The sequence below is a fragment of the Platichthys flesus genome, chromosome 11 (genome assembly GCF_949316205.1).
Source record: "Platichthys flesus chromosome 11, fPlaFle2.1, whole genome shotgun sequence".
NCBI lineage: Eukaryota > Metazoa > Chordata > Actinopteri > Pleuronectiformes > Pleuronectidae > Platichthys > Platichthys flesus.
In genome coordinates this window covers 8655756-8675080 of record NC_084955.1, presented here as the reverse complement: position 1 = coordinate 8675080, position 19325 = coordinate 8655756, and the positions used below count along the sequence as shown (strand labels likewise).

General features: G+C 41.3%; 1 protein-coding gene across 1 annotated transcript in view; it reads left to right on the top strand.

The window, feature by feature from the left end:
- The window catches only part of LOC133964720 (oxysterol-binding protein-related protein 10-like), a 30370-nt gene that overhangs the window by 7698 nt on the left and 3347 nt on the right, over positions 1–19325 (top strand). Inside the window, exons 5-12 of the mRNA XM_062398951.1 lie at positions 910–1002; positions 1734–2091; positions 2959–3080; positions 9589–9699; positions 13648–13794; positions 14444–14957; positions 17481–17667; positions 18821–19003. Of these exons, the coding sequence (XP_062254935.1) occupies positions 910–1002; positions 1734–2091; positions 2959–3080; positions 9589–9699; positions 13648–13794; positions 14444–14957; positions 17481–17667; positions 18821–19003 (1715 nt within the window). The remainder of the gene's footprint in view (positions 1–909; positions 1003–1733; positions 2092–2958; positions 3081–9588; positions 9700–13647; positions 13795–14443; positions 14958–17480; positions 17668–18820; positions 19004–19325) is intronic.

Below are 19325 nucleotides of genomic sequence, written 5' to 3'. Positions count from 1 at the left end.
TTATCTTTCCTGCTTGTGTGTGCTAAAATTTGTCCTAGCTGGTAATCGACATCCACATATCCAACCAATAAAGTTTTCCAATAATCCACTCGACATCAAGCTGAAATTACTCAAAAAACGTCTATTACACTCAAGTATTAATCAACTAAATCCTCTTTCCTGTGTAAAACTGATTAACAATGAGAGGACAACATATGAAAACCATCTGATACCACAGCAGCTCTAGTTTCTACTGATTCCCCGGCTCAGTCCAACATGCAGCTGGCTCTGCTCTATTAAAGCAACACTTAAGGACAATTTCAAGGACTAAATGAACATTACACCATTTTTAAGACCTAAATGTAATAGCCGTAACGTTTAATCACTATTCTGTAGTCCACTGTTAATATTTAAACAATCCAGAAGATGGAACTTAATGTGCACATCTCCTTAGAATAATTTAAGAGCAGATGAGAAAATATAACATGTTTATTCCTCCCTGACACACTCCTTTTCAACACCCTCCCTCTCACAATCCTCTTTTCACACTCACATCACCCTTCAGCTTCCTTTTCACTCCTTTTTAAAATTCCAGCTCCCACTGCTAATCATCTCTGTCTCTCAAGTGAAAAGCAACAGCTACAGAGGGTGTCGCTGATCCTGCATGCTGGAGGTCTCACCAGCATCAAGCCGTGTCAATCATAGCATCCAGTCTGCGTCTTGTGCCGAGTGTTAAAACATTGTCAAACTTCAGCAGGAGAGGAAATGAGAAAATCTGCGTTTGTTCTAAGTGCACCCTCCCGTCAGTCACTGGCAGTGGAGGTGACTTCACTGTCATAAACCTCACCGTCTAAAATGCTCTCAAAGATTAGGCAGGTGTGGATTGGTCCTTGTGATGATGTGGTACCGTTTACTGCTGTCTGTGTGAAGGTGATGAGCCAGACTGATGGACAGCAGAAGAACCTGGTCACCTCTATCGAGTCCCTACCCCCCAAAGGTGGACCCCTCTCTACTCTGGATGAGGTACCACACCATGATTGTCTTTACAGGAGAGAGATTAGGTGTCATTTTGTTCAAAACGATTTGTCCTCTCATGTCTGCTCTGTCCAAATCAATCTCCCCTGTTCGCATCATGGAATCATCACGTCACAAATACATTTTTGCTCATTTAGTGCCACATCATAATGTTTTTATTTTAATATTCACAACATCACACTCAACATTGAACTGCAGCATTTGTGCAACGACAGGACAGTAAGTAATCAGAGAGGTTTGAAAAAGCTCCCACTAACTGGCACCTTATAGTAAAACCCAAATAAAGCACACCATTAATATTCCTTTATTGTGCCGCAATCATGCACACACAAGCACTACATGCAAATGGGGAAATTGACCCTCTGCTTTTATCCCAACCGTGTGAACACAGCACACACAGTGACCACATGGAGCAACATTTACTACACAGTGGTTCTTAGCTTTGTGTAGTGGTTTGGTTTGTCTTATCTTGGGTACATATTCACATTTTATTTGACTTTATTCGTAGCATTATTTGGTCATTTCTTCTCGTTATCAATGCTCTACTCCTCAGGTTACCTTGATTCATCACTCATTTGCTTTTTATGAGAATCCACATCACTGTTTTCCCCATTGCATCTCCCAAAGTGGGTGGTTAACTTTGTAGAATAAGTGCCAGCTGCTTCTTCTCATCTTTCTCACGTCATACTTTTCTTCTTTTCCTTCTCCCATTGGTGAAGGATCTCCTCCTTTTAAAGGCCACCTCTGCAGCCACGTTGAGCTGCCTTGGGGAGTGCCTCAGTTTGCTGCAGCACAATGTTGTCCAGGCCCTCAACCAGAACCAAAACCAGAACCAGAACCACGTCCCTTGTCTGAGCCTCAACCACAGTTCAGGTGGTTTGAATCAGGCAGTTCCAACAGAAAGAGTTAAGCCGTGGACTCAGCGCTGCAGCTCCGGTGTGAACCAGGTGGAGCCTGGTGGCCTTGGCTTCAGGAGTCAAAGCCCAACCCACAGCTTGAGTGAAAACCGGAGTCCTACTCACAGCAGCTACAGTGCAGGGTCAGGAAGTGCCCACAACCTCATCCAGAGTCATGCAGGTGAGTTGAGTGGATGAAAGGAGAAGTGCCCTCAGGAGAAGTCCTAACATAGACATCATATGGAGCAATTCTGAAGTGGAAGCAATATTGTCTCAAAAGTATTTTTGCTTCTGAAGGTTCCAGAGTGAAATGAGTGAAAGGACCTAAAGTATTTATTTCATCTAGTTTCTTACTTTTATTCTTCACCCTTTGTTTTACTCGTCACTCTGGCTTTGTGTTGATGGAACTGCACATTGCACATTGGTCAGTGTGTTCACAGTGAATGATACTGATGATATGATTTGGGTCAGTGGGCTAAAGGCAAGATAGATAAGACCGCCGACTGAATATTTGTATCAGTTTGTAGTATGTGACATAAAGTGGAGTCATAAGTAGCTATAATGTATTATAATATCATAATCTGCTAATCTGAAGTAGTTATTTTAGCCTCACTGATTTTTGCTTTACTGGTAAATCCAGCCATGTGTCCTGATGATGGAAGCAATAACCAGGGCTACTGTTCCAAAACAAGAAGGGATTTGCTGTTCATGATCCTCAGAGGATGATCCCTAATGTTTTTTGTGATCCTTATCTTTCTTGTAGAAACTCCACCTATTTGAACATTCATTCCACCTGAGGTAATAAAGCCTTTGGCCTTTCCACTACATTCAAGTTCACATTTACGCACTAATTTTAATGCTCCAAAAATAGCATCCTCCCCAATGGGTATGACAACAGTGGTGAAGTTTCAAGCATAATACCTTCTAATGCAGGAATCAAAAAAGTCTCTGCTTTGCAAATTTTCTACTGCTATGTTGCCAGGAGGAATTTTTTGGAAAAGAGAGACTCTGGGTTGAATGTCGTCATTTTTATGTTCCCGTCCATCAGACAGTTCCACTGGATGGTCCAGAACGTCTTCTGAGAAGCAGGTGAAAAATGGCCTTCAGACACCTCTCGCCTCCTTCTGGCCTTCGACCCAAACCCACACAAAGCCAGTCGTCCCTTCAGAGGTAATACATCACATAATGGCAACTTACAGTTTTTCCTCAATCAGTGCTGTAGTTATATTACATTTCGTTTGGATCAATAATGCACTGACTTTGCCAGACTGACCTTTGGATGCTGTGTATCAACCTGCTTATACTTTAAAGTCTCATTTATTGCACTAAATAACCAGAACCTCTCGAACAGAACAAATATGTTTGTGTCAGACTTTTGTGACGTTCTTTCTTTAGGTGATGTTTGATGATTTTTAATCCCTTTCATCCGCTCAAGTGTTGGATTGCGTATATTTCAAATATTCAGCCCAATCTCAGTACATGATATTAAATGATATCACTATTGTGATCTCTAAGCTCTCATTAATGGCTTACTACTTCTTTATATGGTATCATACGGGTAAATTAGGGAGCATTATTCTCAATGGCAGCACCTTCACCATTTCCCTGTAAAAAAGTTACTTATAAAATTAAACCATTATTCTCGATGGATTTAGCATTTTTCTTGTTTGTTTAAACCTTTCAATCAGAGCAAGCTTGTTATTTTTTATTAGCAGCACATTAGAGGCGGTGGTCTAGTGGCAGAAACTTGGACTATGGGCAGAGAAAGTCTCTGGTTCGTCTCTGGTTCGACTCCACGGAAAGACAACAAAAGACGAACCTGGATTGATCTGTCCAAAAATCCAAGAGTCTCCCTACCCTGTCTAGTGCCCCTGAGCAAGGCACCTTACTCCCCCAACATCTGCTCCCCGAGCGCCCTACATGGTCGCTCACTGCTCTGTGTGTCCTGCACACAGATGGGTTAAATGCAGAGGTTAAATTTGCCTGCCATTGCATGGGTGTGTTGTGCATGTATATGAATAAACATATCTTAATCTTTCAATTACAGTTTTTTTCTTGCGTCTGTGTTCCATGAGGACTATGCTGTCAGAGGGATGTAGGATGTGATATTTTCACAAGCTAAGCCCATTTTCTGTGTTCAAATTAACCTTTGCATGGCTCAGAGGGGTGGCACCTAGCAGCTTGATTAATCATTGGTCTGTCTTGGGTGCAAAATCATCAGAAATCCCATTCCACTGCCTTTATATAGCAATGCAGCATCAGTGCTGACCACACCTCAGTTTAAGACCAACACAAAGGTGCTTAAAAAAAGTGCATTGGGCTGGACGGAAACTGTCTCAGTATGAAACTACCAAAGACTTGTGTCATGCTTGGTTCCTGGAGTGTAGGATATGATCTTAATACTCAATTATAAAAAACAAATTGTATTGTTTTCCCCTTCGATTTATATATGTTTTTAATACAACTGTATGTTGACCTGTGCTTAAAAATATATTCAGATATTCAGATATTCAGATATCAATACAATTATAGTAATTTAATCTAGTTTATATTTTTATGATGCTTAAAACTCAATTTTTCTAAGTCTCTGTTTTAGATTACAGTTGATTTTATCTGCACACGTCTTGTGTGTGTGTGCAAAACTTGGCCCATTTTTACTTGTACGATACGTTATGTATTGTGTAGGCTGTATTGGCAGGAGTTTGTATTATTTTTAGACCTGTGCTTGATTTCCTGGCTGCTTTGAAGTGACATCTTTATTAAAAAAAAATCTTGGCCAATTAATGTTGGCCTTGTTAGTAAAGCAGAAAATAAATACCACTTCACCATAAAGCTATTTGAAAATGACAGGGAGCTAGTTTTAAAAAGAGCATTTGATCATTTTACTAACAGCATGGCAGCTCATTGGTAGGATTGTTATGCAAGCAATCAGCAATCAGCCCAAAATGTTTATTATCACTTTTTGGCACTTGACAAGTCCTGCACCATGTGTGGTGCAAAATCTGTTCAAACGTCAAACTGTGCAGGTTGATTGAGAGATGGCTGGATGATGTGAAATACAAAATCTTTTTTCATCTTTTTGACATCACATACTAAGTTGGAGAAGATTTTGAAATGTTCTGACTATGGGCTCAATCTTTAATCTTCTCACACCATCCATTGCCACTGAGACAAATTTGTTCTCTTTCTGAGAATGTCAGGAACTTGAAAACAGACTCACACATTCTGCTACTACCTCCTAGCTATTCTGGTAGAGAGTCCCCAGCATTGCCTAGCAAGTACAAAGGTATTTCCCTCAACAAGCATAGTTCTCTACATCTCATTAATTGACTGCAATAGTTTATGTGAACTTCTCCACGGACAGTTTTTTTTCTTTAACTTGAGTGTTGGTGTTAGTGTTAGTGTGTGTGTGTTTGTGTGTGTGTGTGTGTGTGTGTGTGTGTTTTTCCAGGCTAAAAGCTATATGTAACACAATCCGTTAGATGTGTTTGTAAACCATCATTGCAGGAGCTCGTCGTGTCTTTTCTCTCCTGTCTTCACTCTCTTTTATGCTAATTTAATCTCCTCTGTAGTATTTGTGATCCAGCCATAGGGGGTGCCACACAACCAGCCACCACTCAATGATGACAGTCCTGCATCACCGTTAGTTGCTCTTTTCGAAATTCCCTTTTAAATGTTTAGGCACAGGTAATATCAAATGGCATTATTATTGAAAGTGACTCAAACTTCACTAATTTCAGAAGGGAATGTTGTGCGTTGGTGTCAACTTCATTTACTGTACTTATTTGAGCCAGGTCATAATCATTTGATTGCCACAATCACTAGAATCAGTTCATTAAAATGATTAATTCAAAAGATTAGTTCACTGAATCGTTAAGTTCTTGACCGGAGCTCCTACTGTGCAGCCCCACTCACTCACTCAAACCCCAGACATAGGATGTTCTTATAATCCCCAGCCAAAGTGTTTATAGGCAAGTTTATAGGCAATCCCCTCGGACAATATTGCAGACTAACATGACCAAGATCCTATTTTTAATAAATGTGACACAGCAGCAGCAAATGTTTAACACAAAGGGTTTAAACACTTTTTTCTCATGGTGGTGGTCTAGTGGCAGAAACTTGGACTATGGGCAGAGAAGGTCTCTGGTTCGTCTCTGGTTCGACTCCACGGAGAGACAGCAAAAGACGAACCTGGATTGATCTGTCCAAAAATCCAAGAGTCTCCCTACCCTGTCTAGTGCCCCTGAGCAAGGCACCTTACTCCCCCAACATCTGCTCCCCGAGCGCCGTACATGGTCGCTCACTGCTCTGTGTGTCCTGCACCAGATGGGTAAAAAGCAGAGATTAAATTTCCCTACCTGCATGAGTGTGCCTCTGCATGTCTGTGCATGTGTTTGGGATGAATAAATGGATCTTAATCTTAATCTTAATACCCGGCCATGCTTGCTCCAAATCTGTCTTTACCTGCTGCCACCATCAATTGGATGAACACTGAACCTCAACTTTGAGAAGCAACTGCCAAATCTCCAGGTTTAGCATTGGTTGTTTAGGTGGAGTTGCAGGACATGTATCATTACCACCACCTTCAGGATTCTTTAGGGGGTTTTCTTTTAGAGAGAGCTGGACTCAATTCATTTTTTACAGTTCACTACCCTTATTGCCTGACTGCCAACGATAACACGGACATGCACTCACATTTCAGCCATTTATCAGTAGAGTGAATCCAGTCCAGCTGAAATGAGCACTTTTTAATCAGATCAAATCACCTGTATAACACTGATGTGTGTTCAGAAACCACAGGTGTATGTTTGGGAGCCTTCGGACTGTGATGCACAATGCAGATTCAGTCTCAGTGGGTTGGGCACTTCCTGTACAGCCGACTGCAAAAAGAATAATGTCAGAGGAAATCAATGTAATGACACTGGCTCTGGAGCAGCAGCTGTGTGTTTCAGAAGGCAGTGGACTGTGAAAGTTATGGGGCTCGTTTTCTAGCATTCTGTTAAAACACATCTTCATAGAAGCTTTTGTTTATGGTGTGAACACATCCATGGCTTGGAGGAGTGACAGCGAGCTGCCACACAGAACCCCCCATTGCTGTTTGCTCTATATGCAAGAACACCAATCTAATCGACATCACACTTTGCATGTGTTTTCATGACGAGTGCCGTGCCGTTTTGGAAGGGCAATATTTCCATAATTAATAAACATCCAAGCAACCAGCACTCTGTAACAATCAGTGTGTGTGTGTGTGTGTGTGTTTGGAGGGGGTGCAGCGTACCTTGACTGTCAGTCTACAGACCCAGTTGAATCTTCTTGTCCTTGTACTGCGGCTCAGAATCAATCACAGTGTTTTGTTTTGAATTACAGAGCTTTTATTTTTAAATTTGTGACCTTGGGTCTGTTGATTGTGTCAGACCTCTGAAATATCCGCCACGCAATGTACCAAAAAAAATAACATCAGTTACTACTAATAATAAAGTAATAGTAATAGAGCAGAGTCGGTTTCATTTCATGAAAAATATTGATAATAAAATCTTCATTGAAGATAAACCAGGTGGGATGAACACAAAGTTTCTACCTTTACTCTGCATCATTGACCGTTTATACAAAGGTTGGCACACAACGTCCAGCAAGAAATTGACAGTATAATGTCGAACTGTAGGAATAATTCTGAAGTAGTTCCAGAGCATCACCACAGGCCAAGCTAACAGGCAAGTTCAGAACATCACGAGAATTATAAAAAACACCAAAATCCAGATTTGTCCATCAGGTGTTTGTTGATCAGTGGAAGAATTCAGTTTATCTTATAAGCTGCCGGTTGCCATGACAGTAAGTAGGGAATTAATACTTCAACCTGAATCCATCTGATGGGAGGGAAGGATTATCAACAGATTAGAATAGAGCTGACCGAAGTCTCATCTTTCTTCGGATTCCTCCATCAACCCACTCACCTAACTGCTCAAATCTCCACATTGAGCAGAAAAGTGAAATCATTTTTTAGCGTTTGTGATCTGTGTTCGAATAATCTTTGACATCTTCCATCTAACTTTAAATGTCTTGAAAATCTCCCCACTGTGCCATAAAAGTAAAACTTGGAAATAGTCAAATGTTTGGTTTGCAAGTCTTCTCTGGAATGAAGACCAGTCATGGGATATGAGTAGGATTAGGAGGAGGGGTGTTCACACGTACCCACAAGCACTCAAACTCTGTGACCTGCTTCTGCTTTGATATGCTGAGCCCTCAGCAACGCCTTGTGTACGAACAGCAAAGATCAAATCAGTTCAGTCACGTTATCCAATAGCACGTCTCCAATTGTATGTGCTTTACACAACATTCCTGAATACAATCACAGCAGATCAGAGAAAGGGGGTGATTGTTTACTGAATTTTTTATTTTATTTTAAGATAAATTATACACAACTATACTTGACAGTTAAATTTTACCCAACAGGATAAACATGACACTAATACTAATTTCATTCTCTCACAGTCAGGGAATTGTTCTTGCCAATGGCTTGGCCATCCTAAACAGTATCTTCATCTAAGTACGAATCTCTATTAAAGCAACATCACAGAACATGAAGACATTTTTACAGTGAAATTAAAAAAAGGAAATAAATATACGTGCATCAGTGTTAACTATAAATCACTGAAAATGTTTGGTTCATTATGAAACTGTAGAAGGTTAAAGGACGTCAGTTGAATCGTGATCTCAAATACATTTGGGTTCACACTGTTTAATGAATGTGGCCCAGATCCACTCAGAATGTGCTCTGAGTGATCGAATCTCAAATATGCCCTCAGTGCATCATGGTTGCTGGACACAGAGCTGGATCAGTGCCCTGTTCCTGTTGAATTCAATAATATTGGTGGCACGTGTATTTAGGACTCACTTGATCTGAAGAGTACATATTCATATTTGTGCCTTTGAGTGTTTCAGTGCTCAAAGGAGTAAATGAATTAACAGGGAAGCAGCAATGATATGTCTCATTTGTAAATAAAAAGCCAAACTCCAATTAAAAGCAATGAGTCTGAACTGTAACCATCCCTCTGTGTAGAATTTAAAGGCAAAGGAAAAATGAATGTGACTCTGGGTACAACACACTCCATTGACACTTCAGAGCAGGCTTCTTTTAAATAAATGATAAAGAAACGCTTTGTTAAAAAAAAAAGAGAGAATTTTACTGTGTGGTGAAGTAAAACAAACCATCCCATAAGGTTTGTTTTTTAAATGACATAACTGTTTGTCTTGGCATTGAAAAGTGATTTTGTGGCAAGAAGGAGACAGGAGGCAGCAGCTGCACTCGGCCCTCAGCGCAGACAGGCCTACATAGTGGTACACAGACTGTTCCACGGTAACATGTATGGTGGATGGAGGTATGGTAAGGGGAGGGGGATGGGACAGAAGAGTGGGACGGGTTATGATGTAGTGTGTATGTGCAGGGGGCAGGGCTTATGTACGGAGGGAGGCTGGCTGCTGGATAGAGAGGATTGTCAGCATCACTCTTAATCTGCCTATCCAAAGTACCACAGGGTGGGCTCTCCTTTCCTGCCCTGTCCATCTCCCCCTTCCTGTCTCCTCGGCTTCTCACCTCACTCTCTCCTCCTCATCATCTCTGGGTCACCCCTCACTCTGGCTCTGCACTGTTACTCTGCTCATAATTGTGCCGGGACATCAGCCGGGGTCTGCCCCCTTGTCTCTCTGTCCGTCTCTCTGTATGGTGGACATGAAATCCAGCAGGACTTCCTCCAAGTCAGCGGTGGTGCAATGCCAGCCAAATAACGTGAGTGTGAGATCACTGCTGGGTGTGTGTGTGTGTTTTTATGTGTGTGGTTATTCGTATTATGTTCTATTACCATGATGCTGAACTGGCTGCTGAAGCAATAACAGCTGGTTTTGCATTCATAGGGCTATATTGTGGGTCTGTGCATCTGAAGCATTAAGGGCAGAGCGTGTGATTGTGGCAATGTGGGCAGACAGTGGAAAAAGTTTTTAAAAAAACTTATTGAGAGGAGCTGAGACACACACACACACACACATACATAGAATTGCCTTTTGTGCTAATATGCTATGCTTGCTGTCAATGTAATGCTATAGGAAAAAACATGGGAAATAAAGTCAAGAGCGGCACTGTCCAGGTCACACTGATACAAGAAACATTAGAAGCATTAGATAAAGTAGTAGTTAGTCATGTCAGCTGCCTGTGAATCTGAGTTTTTATTAATATTTTCATAGAAATTATTTCTATTTTAGATTATCAGGCTCAAAGGAACAGACCGACATTTTAGAAATTTCACTTATTTGTTTTACCCAAAATCAGATGAAAGCAGCGTAGTTTCTTCTCTGTGAGTCCAGGATGACACTGGAGTCGTTCCTTATCACAGTAGTGGAGAGTGGGGTAATGTGGGACATCGGGTGATGTGAAACACCCCCACTATCTAGGCAACGGAACACATTTGTGGTCATGTGACTATTATGTTTAAAAGCCCCCCTTTTTTTTGCATGTAAAAGTAAATTTTCTTGCTTTGAACTTAATCAACTGCTGTGTCAAGACAAATTGAATCAGGTAGAAAGACTTATATCATACATGTTGATGAACTTCCAACATATAAAACCATGTGATTGATGCTAGCTGAAGATTAGCCTGAATTGCTAAAAGATGTTATTTTTCTAAAATTGTGGCTTCGGGGTAAAGTGGGACAAATGCTGTGGGGTAAAGTGGGACAGTGTCTACCCCACCATGAAGCACAAGTTAAGTTTAGACTTTAATATCTTTTAGTGTTATATTACATTATATGTGTTTTATTTTTAATGTCATAAACATTGTAGAAAAGCCATCATGACAAGAAACTATACACCAGCAAGACAACCTGGGCCAAACACCCCTCACAGAGATGGAGAGTGCAGCCGCTGAGGTCATGCAAGAAAAGAAGTCCTTAAGAAAAGCTGGAAGGGATAGAAATATTGATAAGACAACCCTCAATAGATTCATAAAGAAAAAAGAGAGAGGGTAAATAAAATCAGTAGCCTGGGGTGCAGTAGCTGATGCAAAGAGAATATTCAGAGATGAGATGGAGAGAGCGAGGCCTAGGGGATAGAGCGGGTGCTCTGCAACAAGAAGGTTGCCGGTTCAAATCCCACTCTATCCCATCTGCATGCCGAAGTGTCCTTTGCAAGATACTGAACCCCTAAATGGCCCCTCATAAATGCTGAGTGTTCTAAAAATGTAATGGATAAAAGTGTCAGCTAAATGACATGTAATGGAGGAGGAGCTTGCCAAACACTTGGAACAACTAGCTGAACAGTTCCATGGCCTTGCTCCAGTTCAGTGCCGTGAACTGGCATGTGAATACGCAGAGAAAAACAATAACCCTGTCCCTGCCAATTGGACAGAGAAACAATGTGCAGGTAAGCTAGGATGTGCAAGAGATCACATGAATCATAATAATCATAAATGTAGCCGGGGTAAAGTGGGACACAAGACCACTTTTTTTAAAACAATCATATTTTCACTGCCCTTTGTCCTGAAGACATTCTGATCATTTCCATTGCTAGGAAACATCCTGAATTAATGGGAAATGTGTACATTTTACTGATATATCAGTTTAGCTCGTCTAGAGGGGAGCAAATGTAAAAAATGTCCCACATTACCCTACTCTCCCCTATCAGTTGTTTCAGTGAAAGCACCAAACAACATCTGTTTATGCACAAGGGACAAAGACCTCGAGCAGCTTCTGTTAGCAAAGGAGGATGTCATGTGCAAGATACCAGAATACCACAATTCTGATGACTTGATGATTTGGAATATCTGGGCTGAAGCACTCAGTTTTGTGCAAAAGCAATTTCAGAGTTACATTCCACCAAGACATTAAAGGATATCAATTTTCAATTGATGCACTGTAAATAGCTGTGGAAGTGAGAATAACACAGCTATTTACAGTGCATCAATTGAAAACCATATTTGCAGGTCAGTCCTTCAGTGTGAATAACAAATACATGATAATCTGCAAATGATATCACAGCTGCATGGAACATGACTTTTGTATGTATTAGAGAAGAGCACTGCACTCTGGGATTTTATGACATACAAATAATTCCGGTTCAACACTGTGTGTAGTTTGTGATGAATGATCAGGCCTGTCTCACTTTGTATATTCCATCATCCAAGTTGTTCATCATTACAAACACTGGTGCCGCTTTTAAGTGTCACCTCACCACCAGTGTAGCCAGTAACCCAAAGGTTTTGGAAAACCAAAAATACAGACCGCCAACCAAAGTATGTGGGCGCCTCAACATAGAACACAGCCATTAATATAAGTCTAAGAACTATAGGCATCCTCCATGCCTGTGATGAAATTTGCTTGAGTCTGTGTTTATGTATGCAGAGAGGAAGGTGCACATTCTGTGAATTATTAAAGAACTTAAATACTTAATACTTAAATACTTGTTCACTGTATAGATTTTCTTATAGGTTTTCTATAGGAGGTCTTTATTCACTAACCTACTGACCTACTTAACCCTTAAAGGAGAAGGAGTGAACTTCCCCCTTCATCGAATGTTAGTAATGTTTTGCTATAATGTCGTTATTATGTCGTTTCCAAGGAGTGGATTGTGTATTTGTTTAAAATAAATTATTCTGACTAACATCATATGCCTGTTTTGATTATGCCTTTTGAGAGGTTGTGGATTCTGAACTATAATTGGGGGAAAGCCTCAAGACGAGGAAAGACCGGGGTCACCTGGTTCAAAGTGGCTCTGAATCGCTGGCTCTTCCCAGAGAGCACCTGATGTATATTATATGTTTTTCCCACTTATTTCCAGCTCAACCCTTTCCAACTTAATGAGATTGTTTCTTGGACACAATGAATGGTTGTTTGTTTTTTTAAATCAACAACTGCATGACGGTCCATCCTTCCAACTTATATTACCAACCATCATCGAGTGCAGCACCATTTCAAAATCATGTGTATTAAAGGGGATACAGGAGGGTAGTCCACATACTTTTGAGGGCAGATGTGTTCAGCAATCATCTGATATAAGCATTGTTTCTGCCATCATGTATGTTCCTGCATTACAGTAGATCTGTCATACTATGTTCACTGTAGATCTCTGTTTCTAAATGTATGTAACAAAACAAAGAGTCAATCAAGAAATGCTTCTTGTGCATCTGTCCAGTATGATGTGTTGACGTTGCCAAGGCCCAACAGTCCCATTACATTAAAACAAGCCTTATTGCTTTTCTCAGGTACACATTTTCCTAGGTTTCTAGTCCGATTTGTTACCATACAGCAGTTGAAAGCTGGATCCAAATGTATTTGGATACATTTATCAAGCATACACTGGATTTATATTGTCAAGATTCACACATAGTTCTCTGAGAAATCAACAAAAAAATTTAAAAATGTCCTGCAAAAAGAAGGTAAATAAAGTGAAAACAAAATCCTGGATATGGATCTGTGTTAAAATTGACTGACCTGCCACCAAGTTCTGTGAAAACCCTGCTAACTAACAAACAAACCCATTTGAAAACCAAATCTCCTTGTTGGAAGTAGCAATGATGTCCGCCTGCTTCAGGTGGGGGGGTCCTAAATAACAAGCACATCCTATTGCTCAACCATTAATAGAGATATTCTCTCTTGAGTCAACGGCTTGGTGACAGAACTGAGAGAATGTTTTCTTCTTTAGCTCTACCAATAGATTTTTCCTTCTCCACCAGCAGGGACAGCAGCAGGGCCAGACCAGCAGTCCAGACACCATACATCCTGATGACGAGACCACAGACACAGAGGACAATGATGAGGAAGACCTGGGAGTTCTGGATGACCAGCGAAGCATCATCATTCACCTTCTCTCCCAGCTCAAACTTGGCATGGACCTGACTCGAGTAAGAGGCTGGTTTTGACTTCATCTTTTAGGTTTGAAGTCGTGAGTCAAAAGACCTTTTTTGACCTGACTCATGAAATCTTACTTTTATTATGACAATCATATGTTGTATCTCATTATATACATAGGCCTGCATATTGACATATACTGTATAATGTGAGTCGGTCACCTTTCCCCTGTGTGCTGTGCCTTTGTAGTCAGCACTCACATGTCTCCTGTTCATGTGATTGTGGTGACTCTTTCAGACCAGTGAGCTCAGGCTGATAACTGATGGGCCGGTGCTTCAGATCAAAGAGATAATGTGCTGATTATGAAAGGGCTGGGGGCATCGGTGTGATCATTTAGACATAACTTACATATGCTTTCTATCCATCCATCATCCATCGATCCATCCATCCATCCATCTATCTATCCATCCATCCATCCATCCATCCATCCATCCATCTATCCATCTATCCATCCATCTGTTGACATTCCTCCTTCTCTATTTTCAGGTTTTCTTCTTTCTAAGCTTCTGTTTGTATCTCTTTTTGGCAAAACATTTCCTATGATTGCTTTTTGCAGATGAGATTGCATTTGAATTCAGCTTCTGATCACATCTTCTGTAGGCGTATATCTTGTTTTGAAACTTTTCTCTGTCCGTCTCCCAGGTGGTGCTCCCTACCTTCATCCTGGAGAAGCGCTCCCTGTTAGAGATGTACGCCAACTTCATGGCTCACCCTGACATGTTCCTCTCCATCACCTCCGGCTGCACACCAGAGGAGCGGATCATTCGCTTTGTCGAGTACTACTTGACTGCCTTTCATGAGGGTAGGAAGGGTGCTGTGGCCAAGAAGCCATATAACCCCATCCTGGGGGAGAACTTCCACTGTTCTTGGTATGTGCCCCGGGACCGTGTTCGACCTCTCAAGACCACTGTTCCCAGTTCAGCACCCATAGCCCCCTCTAACATTCCCAGGTCCTCACAGAGGGGGACAGATGGCAGCAGCAGAACAACGTCCGACTGCTATTGTGTTCGCTTTGTGGCTGAGCAAGTGTCCCACCACCCACCTGTATCAGGCTTCTACTGCGAGTGCAAGGAGAAGAGAATGTGTGTCAACACTCATGTCTGGACCAAGAGCAAGTTCATGGGCATGTCTGTAGGAGTCTCCATGGTTGGGGAAGGTAAGCGAACATGCAGCCTGTTTCAAAGATGACTGATGTTGAAAGGTTGTTTTTCATATTAAACAAATATGTTTACAATGCTAGTTAAAGCAGTTTATATTTACAGACGAAATCTCACTATTTAGTGTCCTTGAGGTGTAACTGCACCATCAGTGGGGAGGGCCAAGACCAATACTACGGGTGAGGCACACACGCCTCTGGTGCTTGATGATGTTGGAGGTGGTCTTGGACACATGGCCAAATTATTTTAACATTACGAACACATATGCATCCGAGGCCAGAACACCAACCGCTTTATGATGATATTTATTATGATATTTTTACACCTCTAAGGGTTTCACATATATTGAAGGGAATTTTTCATCTTTTTTTGTAAAATCTTGTTTCAATGACTCAAGCCGACCAACACACCAGCACACACACACAGACACGCATATACACACACACACACACAAACACACACACACACACACACTGACAATGTACATGGGTTCTTTTTACATTTAGAGCAGGGAAATGAGAAGTGATCACTTGTTGTTACAGGAGACACTTGTTCAGACGCATTCTATTGCCAGGTGTGACCTGACGTTCTTGAAGCTCTCGACTTGTACATTCTTCTTTGTCAAGACTGAGCCGATTCAAATGACAAGTAAATCCTTGAGAGGTCACCCAGAAACAAAACAGATTAACCTTACATTGCATAATCATTTGACATGTGATAAAAACACAAAGGACCCAACATAATTCAGCTGATTTTCACTTTCGGCCATACACATTTAAGTTTAGGATAACCAACAAGATTTTCTTCTTTGTGTAAGTGTCCATACAATGTTCAGGTATTGTCTAAAGCCATCTAAGGTTAATTATTTGAATATTCCCTTCAATAATACAATATGATTCAGATTCTAATAGAGTATTTGACTTAATATTAAAATGACTGGACCATGCTGCTTTGGCATGTAGACTCCTCTCTACTAACTCCAGTCTGTATGTGTAACACATATCTCGAGAACTATTCACCTTCTCAACTTCACTCTCTGCATGTGTGTTGTTAATAGCCCAACAGAGTGCAGTGTAGAATTTTCGTTCGCAACAATGCCAATTGGGAGCACTGTATAATTTTAAAAAAAGAAATCGGTTTGGCTTAAGTATAAAGATATATTTTTTAAATTGTTGTGTCAAAATAAATGCTGCTTCCCTCTGGGCCCTGCTGCTCTACTTCGCTGATTTCAGACACTTGATGTTTTGTATCTAGTAATAAATCAGGAGGAGATCTAATGAGGAGGTGTTTCTGCATCACCAGACATCTCAGCTTCATTATGACAGCTCCAGATTACAGGAGAGAAGTGAAAGGGGAATTAGTATGGAACTGCACAGAAAGATTAAAAAAATGTCAAAGACTCTATCATCATGATCATTTTATTAGTAGTGAGCTCTTAAGTTAGCTTTTTGTTAAATAAGATTTTAATCTATTTCTTCTTTTCTCCAAATTGACATAGTGTTCTTGCTCATGGCAAAATAGTCATGTGTTCAGTTAACTGCTGCAATACCACATGTCTCTACCTCAGGGACCCATTGCTAACTGGTGCGAATATCATTGTTTGCCAGTGTGCAGCTGTTCACTACCTTAACGTGTGTGTGTATGTGTGTGTGTGTGTGTGTGTGTGGCTGTAATTAGGCCAGCATTAAAGCATTAAGCATTTGTTAGCCTCCTGAGTTATTCTCACCAATAGTGGTGCAGGAGATGTAAACCCTGTGTGCATGTACTATGTACCTTTTTTAGTTCCTCATGGTCGATGGACAAACCGTTAAAACATTAACCGGCAAGATGAAATTGTACTATTTCGAATAGATGAGACATATAATAAACATTCAGTTTCACATGGGCAACATGAAGATGGGAGGGGGGGTTTCCCTGAATTTTTCCATTTATTTGCACACATGCAATATACTATAGTATTTTCACTATATTCAATAATTGGCTCATATATTATCAGCATTATGGCCCTTCATGCATTTGGCCTATCACATATATCATACTGATTGTTATCTCCTGACATATATCAGAGAGAAAGAAAGAGAGAGAGAGAGAGCGAGAGAGAGAGAGAGAGAGAGAGAGAGAGAGAGAGAGAGAGACTGTGCGTGCGCATCGGTAGAGGAGACAGCTGTTAGTTACATAAGCGGCAGTGAGGAAGGGGGGGGCAGATCTGGATGGGAGCTCAGGAGGACAAAATCCAAGCCAAATCAAATGCTAAATCACAATGTTACTACAGATGCACGTTTGAAACTGGAGACAGACAGAGTGAGTTCAACAATTAGGTTCAACTTCAGAATTCAGGAATTGCTGTAGCAATTTTCATGCCAGCTCATCCATTACCATAGAGGATGGACTTTTGTCTATGTTCATTGTCGCCTTCATCATTGTCTGTGCAGCTTTTCACGACACTACTTTTCCATATAATGTCTTCTACATTTAATAGCCAGTGCTGATACACCTTTTCGTCTCTGTCCTGCTTCTCCCAGGTGTGCTGTATTTGTTGGAGCATGATGAGGAGTATGTGTTCACACTGCCATGTGCTTACGCCCGCTCAATCCTGACTGTGCCATGGGTGGAACTCGGGGGAAAGGTCACTATCAACTGTGCCAAGAGTGGGTACTCCGCCACTGTCACGTTCCACACCAAACCCTTCTATGGAGGAAAAGTGCACAGGTAGGCACAGTGTCTGCTGGCTCTGTGAGCCTTAAGATTAAGATCCATTTATTCATCCCAAACACATGCACAGACATGCAAAGGCACACTCATGCAGGTAGGGAAATTTAATCTCTGCTTTTTACCCATCAGGACACACAGAGCAGTGAGCGACCATGTACGGCGCTCGGGGAGCAGATGTTGGGGGAGTAAGGTGCCTTGCTCAGGGGCACTAGACAGGGTAGGGAGACTCTTGGATTTTTGGACAGATCAATCCAGGTTCGTCTTTTGTTGTCTCTCCGTGGAGTCGAACCAGAGACGAACCAGAGACCTTCTCTGCCCATAGTCCAAGTTTCTGCCACTAGACCACCGCCTCTCTAATAACATGGTTACCCAGTTAAATGACTAAATGAACTCTAGCTCTTCCGCTGAGCCACATCAGCCTACACACCCCAGCTGTGCCATCTCAAAACTTGTAGCCCGGAGTCAGGAAACGATGGATGCACACACGCGAGAAACAGACTAGCACCCAAGGGAAATTGGTTAAACCAGTGTTTACCTGTTGACTTGTCTCATCAGGAAAAAGGAGCCCTGGGTGTCAATAGAAATACTAGTGGAGGATACTCTTAACAAGTCACACATGAGCAATGCCTGAGAACACTAAATTGATGGACTTGATGGAAAACTACATTAACAGGAGAGAATGAGCAAGAACCACTTGGACCAATGGGAATGCCACTTGGCAACATGAGCTGAGCTGAAGAGCTAGATGATGCTAGTACATTTAGATCGGCGGTTCTCAAATGGTGGGTCGCGACCCAAATGTTTTCGTTGTGGTGAATCTGTAGCTCGACAGACGTTCCGTCAGAAGAATAGATTAAAGCATCTGCAGTCTTTTCTTGAAACTCTTATGAACACTGAATTCTAAATGTATCTAACATCCAGAATATTACACATCCGACCTTTCTACTCCGCAAGGCATCGCTCATACTCTGGAAAACATAATTTGTTCCATGATGCAATATGGATGTTATGATAATTTAAATTATAATTAAAACTAATGCAATGTGATTTCAGATCACAATCCTCACATTTGCACTCATTATCATTTGATTATACACATCCCAGGAGGGTGATATGTTATTCCTGAATGTTAAATGTTGATTTCTGTCAGAGTAACAGCAGAGGTGAAGAACAACCACACAGGGAATATAGTGTGTAAGGCCCAGGGAGAGTGGAATGGGATTCTGGAGTTCACCTACAACAACGGGGAAAACAAGGTGATCGATACCTCCAAACTGCCAGTCATCAAGAAGAGGATCCGGCCTGTGGAGAGGCAGGGCCAGTACGAGTCACGGTGGGTGCACTTAAGTCAGTCACGCACATTTTCAAATGTGTAGTCGGTAGAGAAACTCACATGAATTCAAAAATGATGCTACAAAGTAATTCAAGGTTCAGTGTGTAGCACTAAGGGACAATGGTAAATTAGTGGTAAATTTGAATATTACTAAAATGCCTGCCATTCAAGGATTTAGGAGAAACTACGGTGGCCTGCAGGTAAGTGCAAAAAGTTGCTTCGGAGTCAGTGGTTGGTTTGTCTGTTCTGGGCTTCAGCAGAAAAAAGTAAAGGAGTCATTCTTTGGTAACTAGATTCTTAGTTTCAGGTGATTCAATAATTA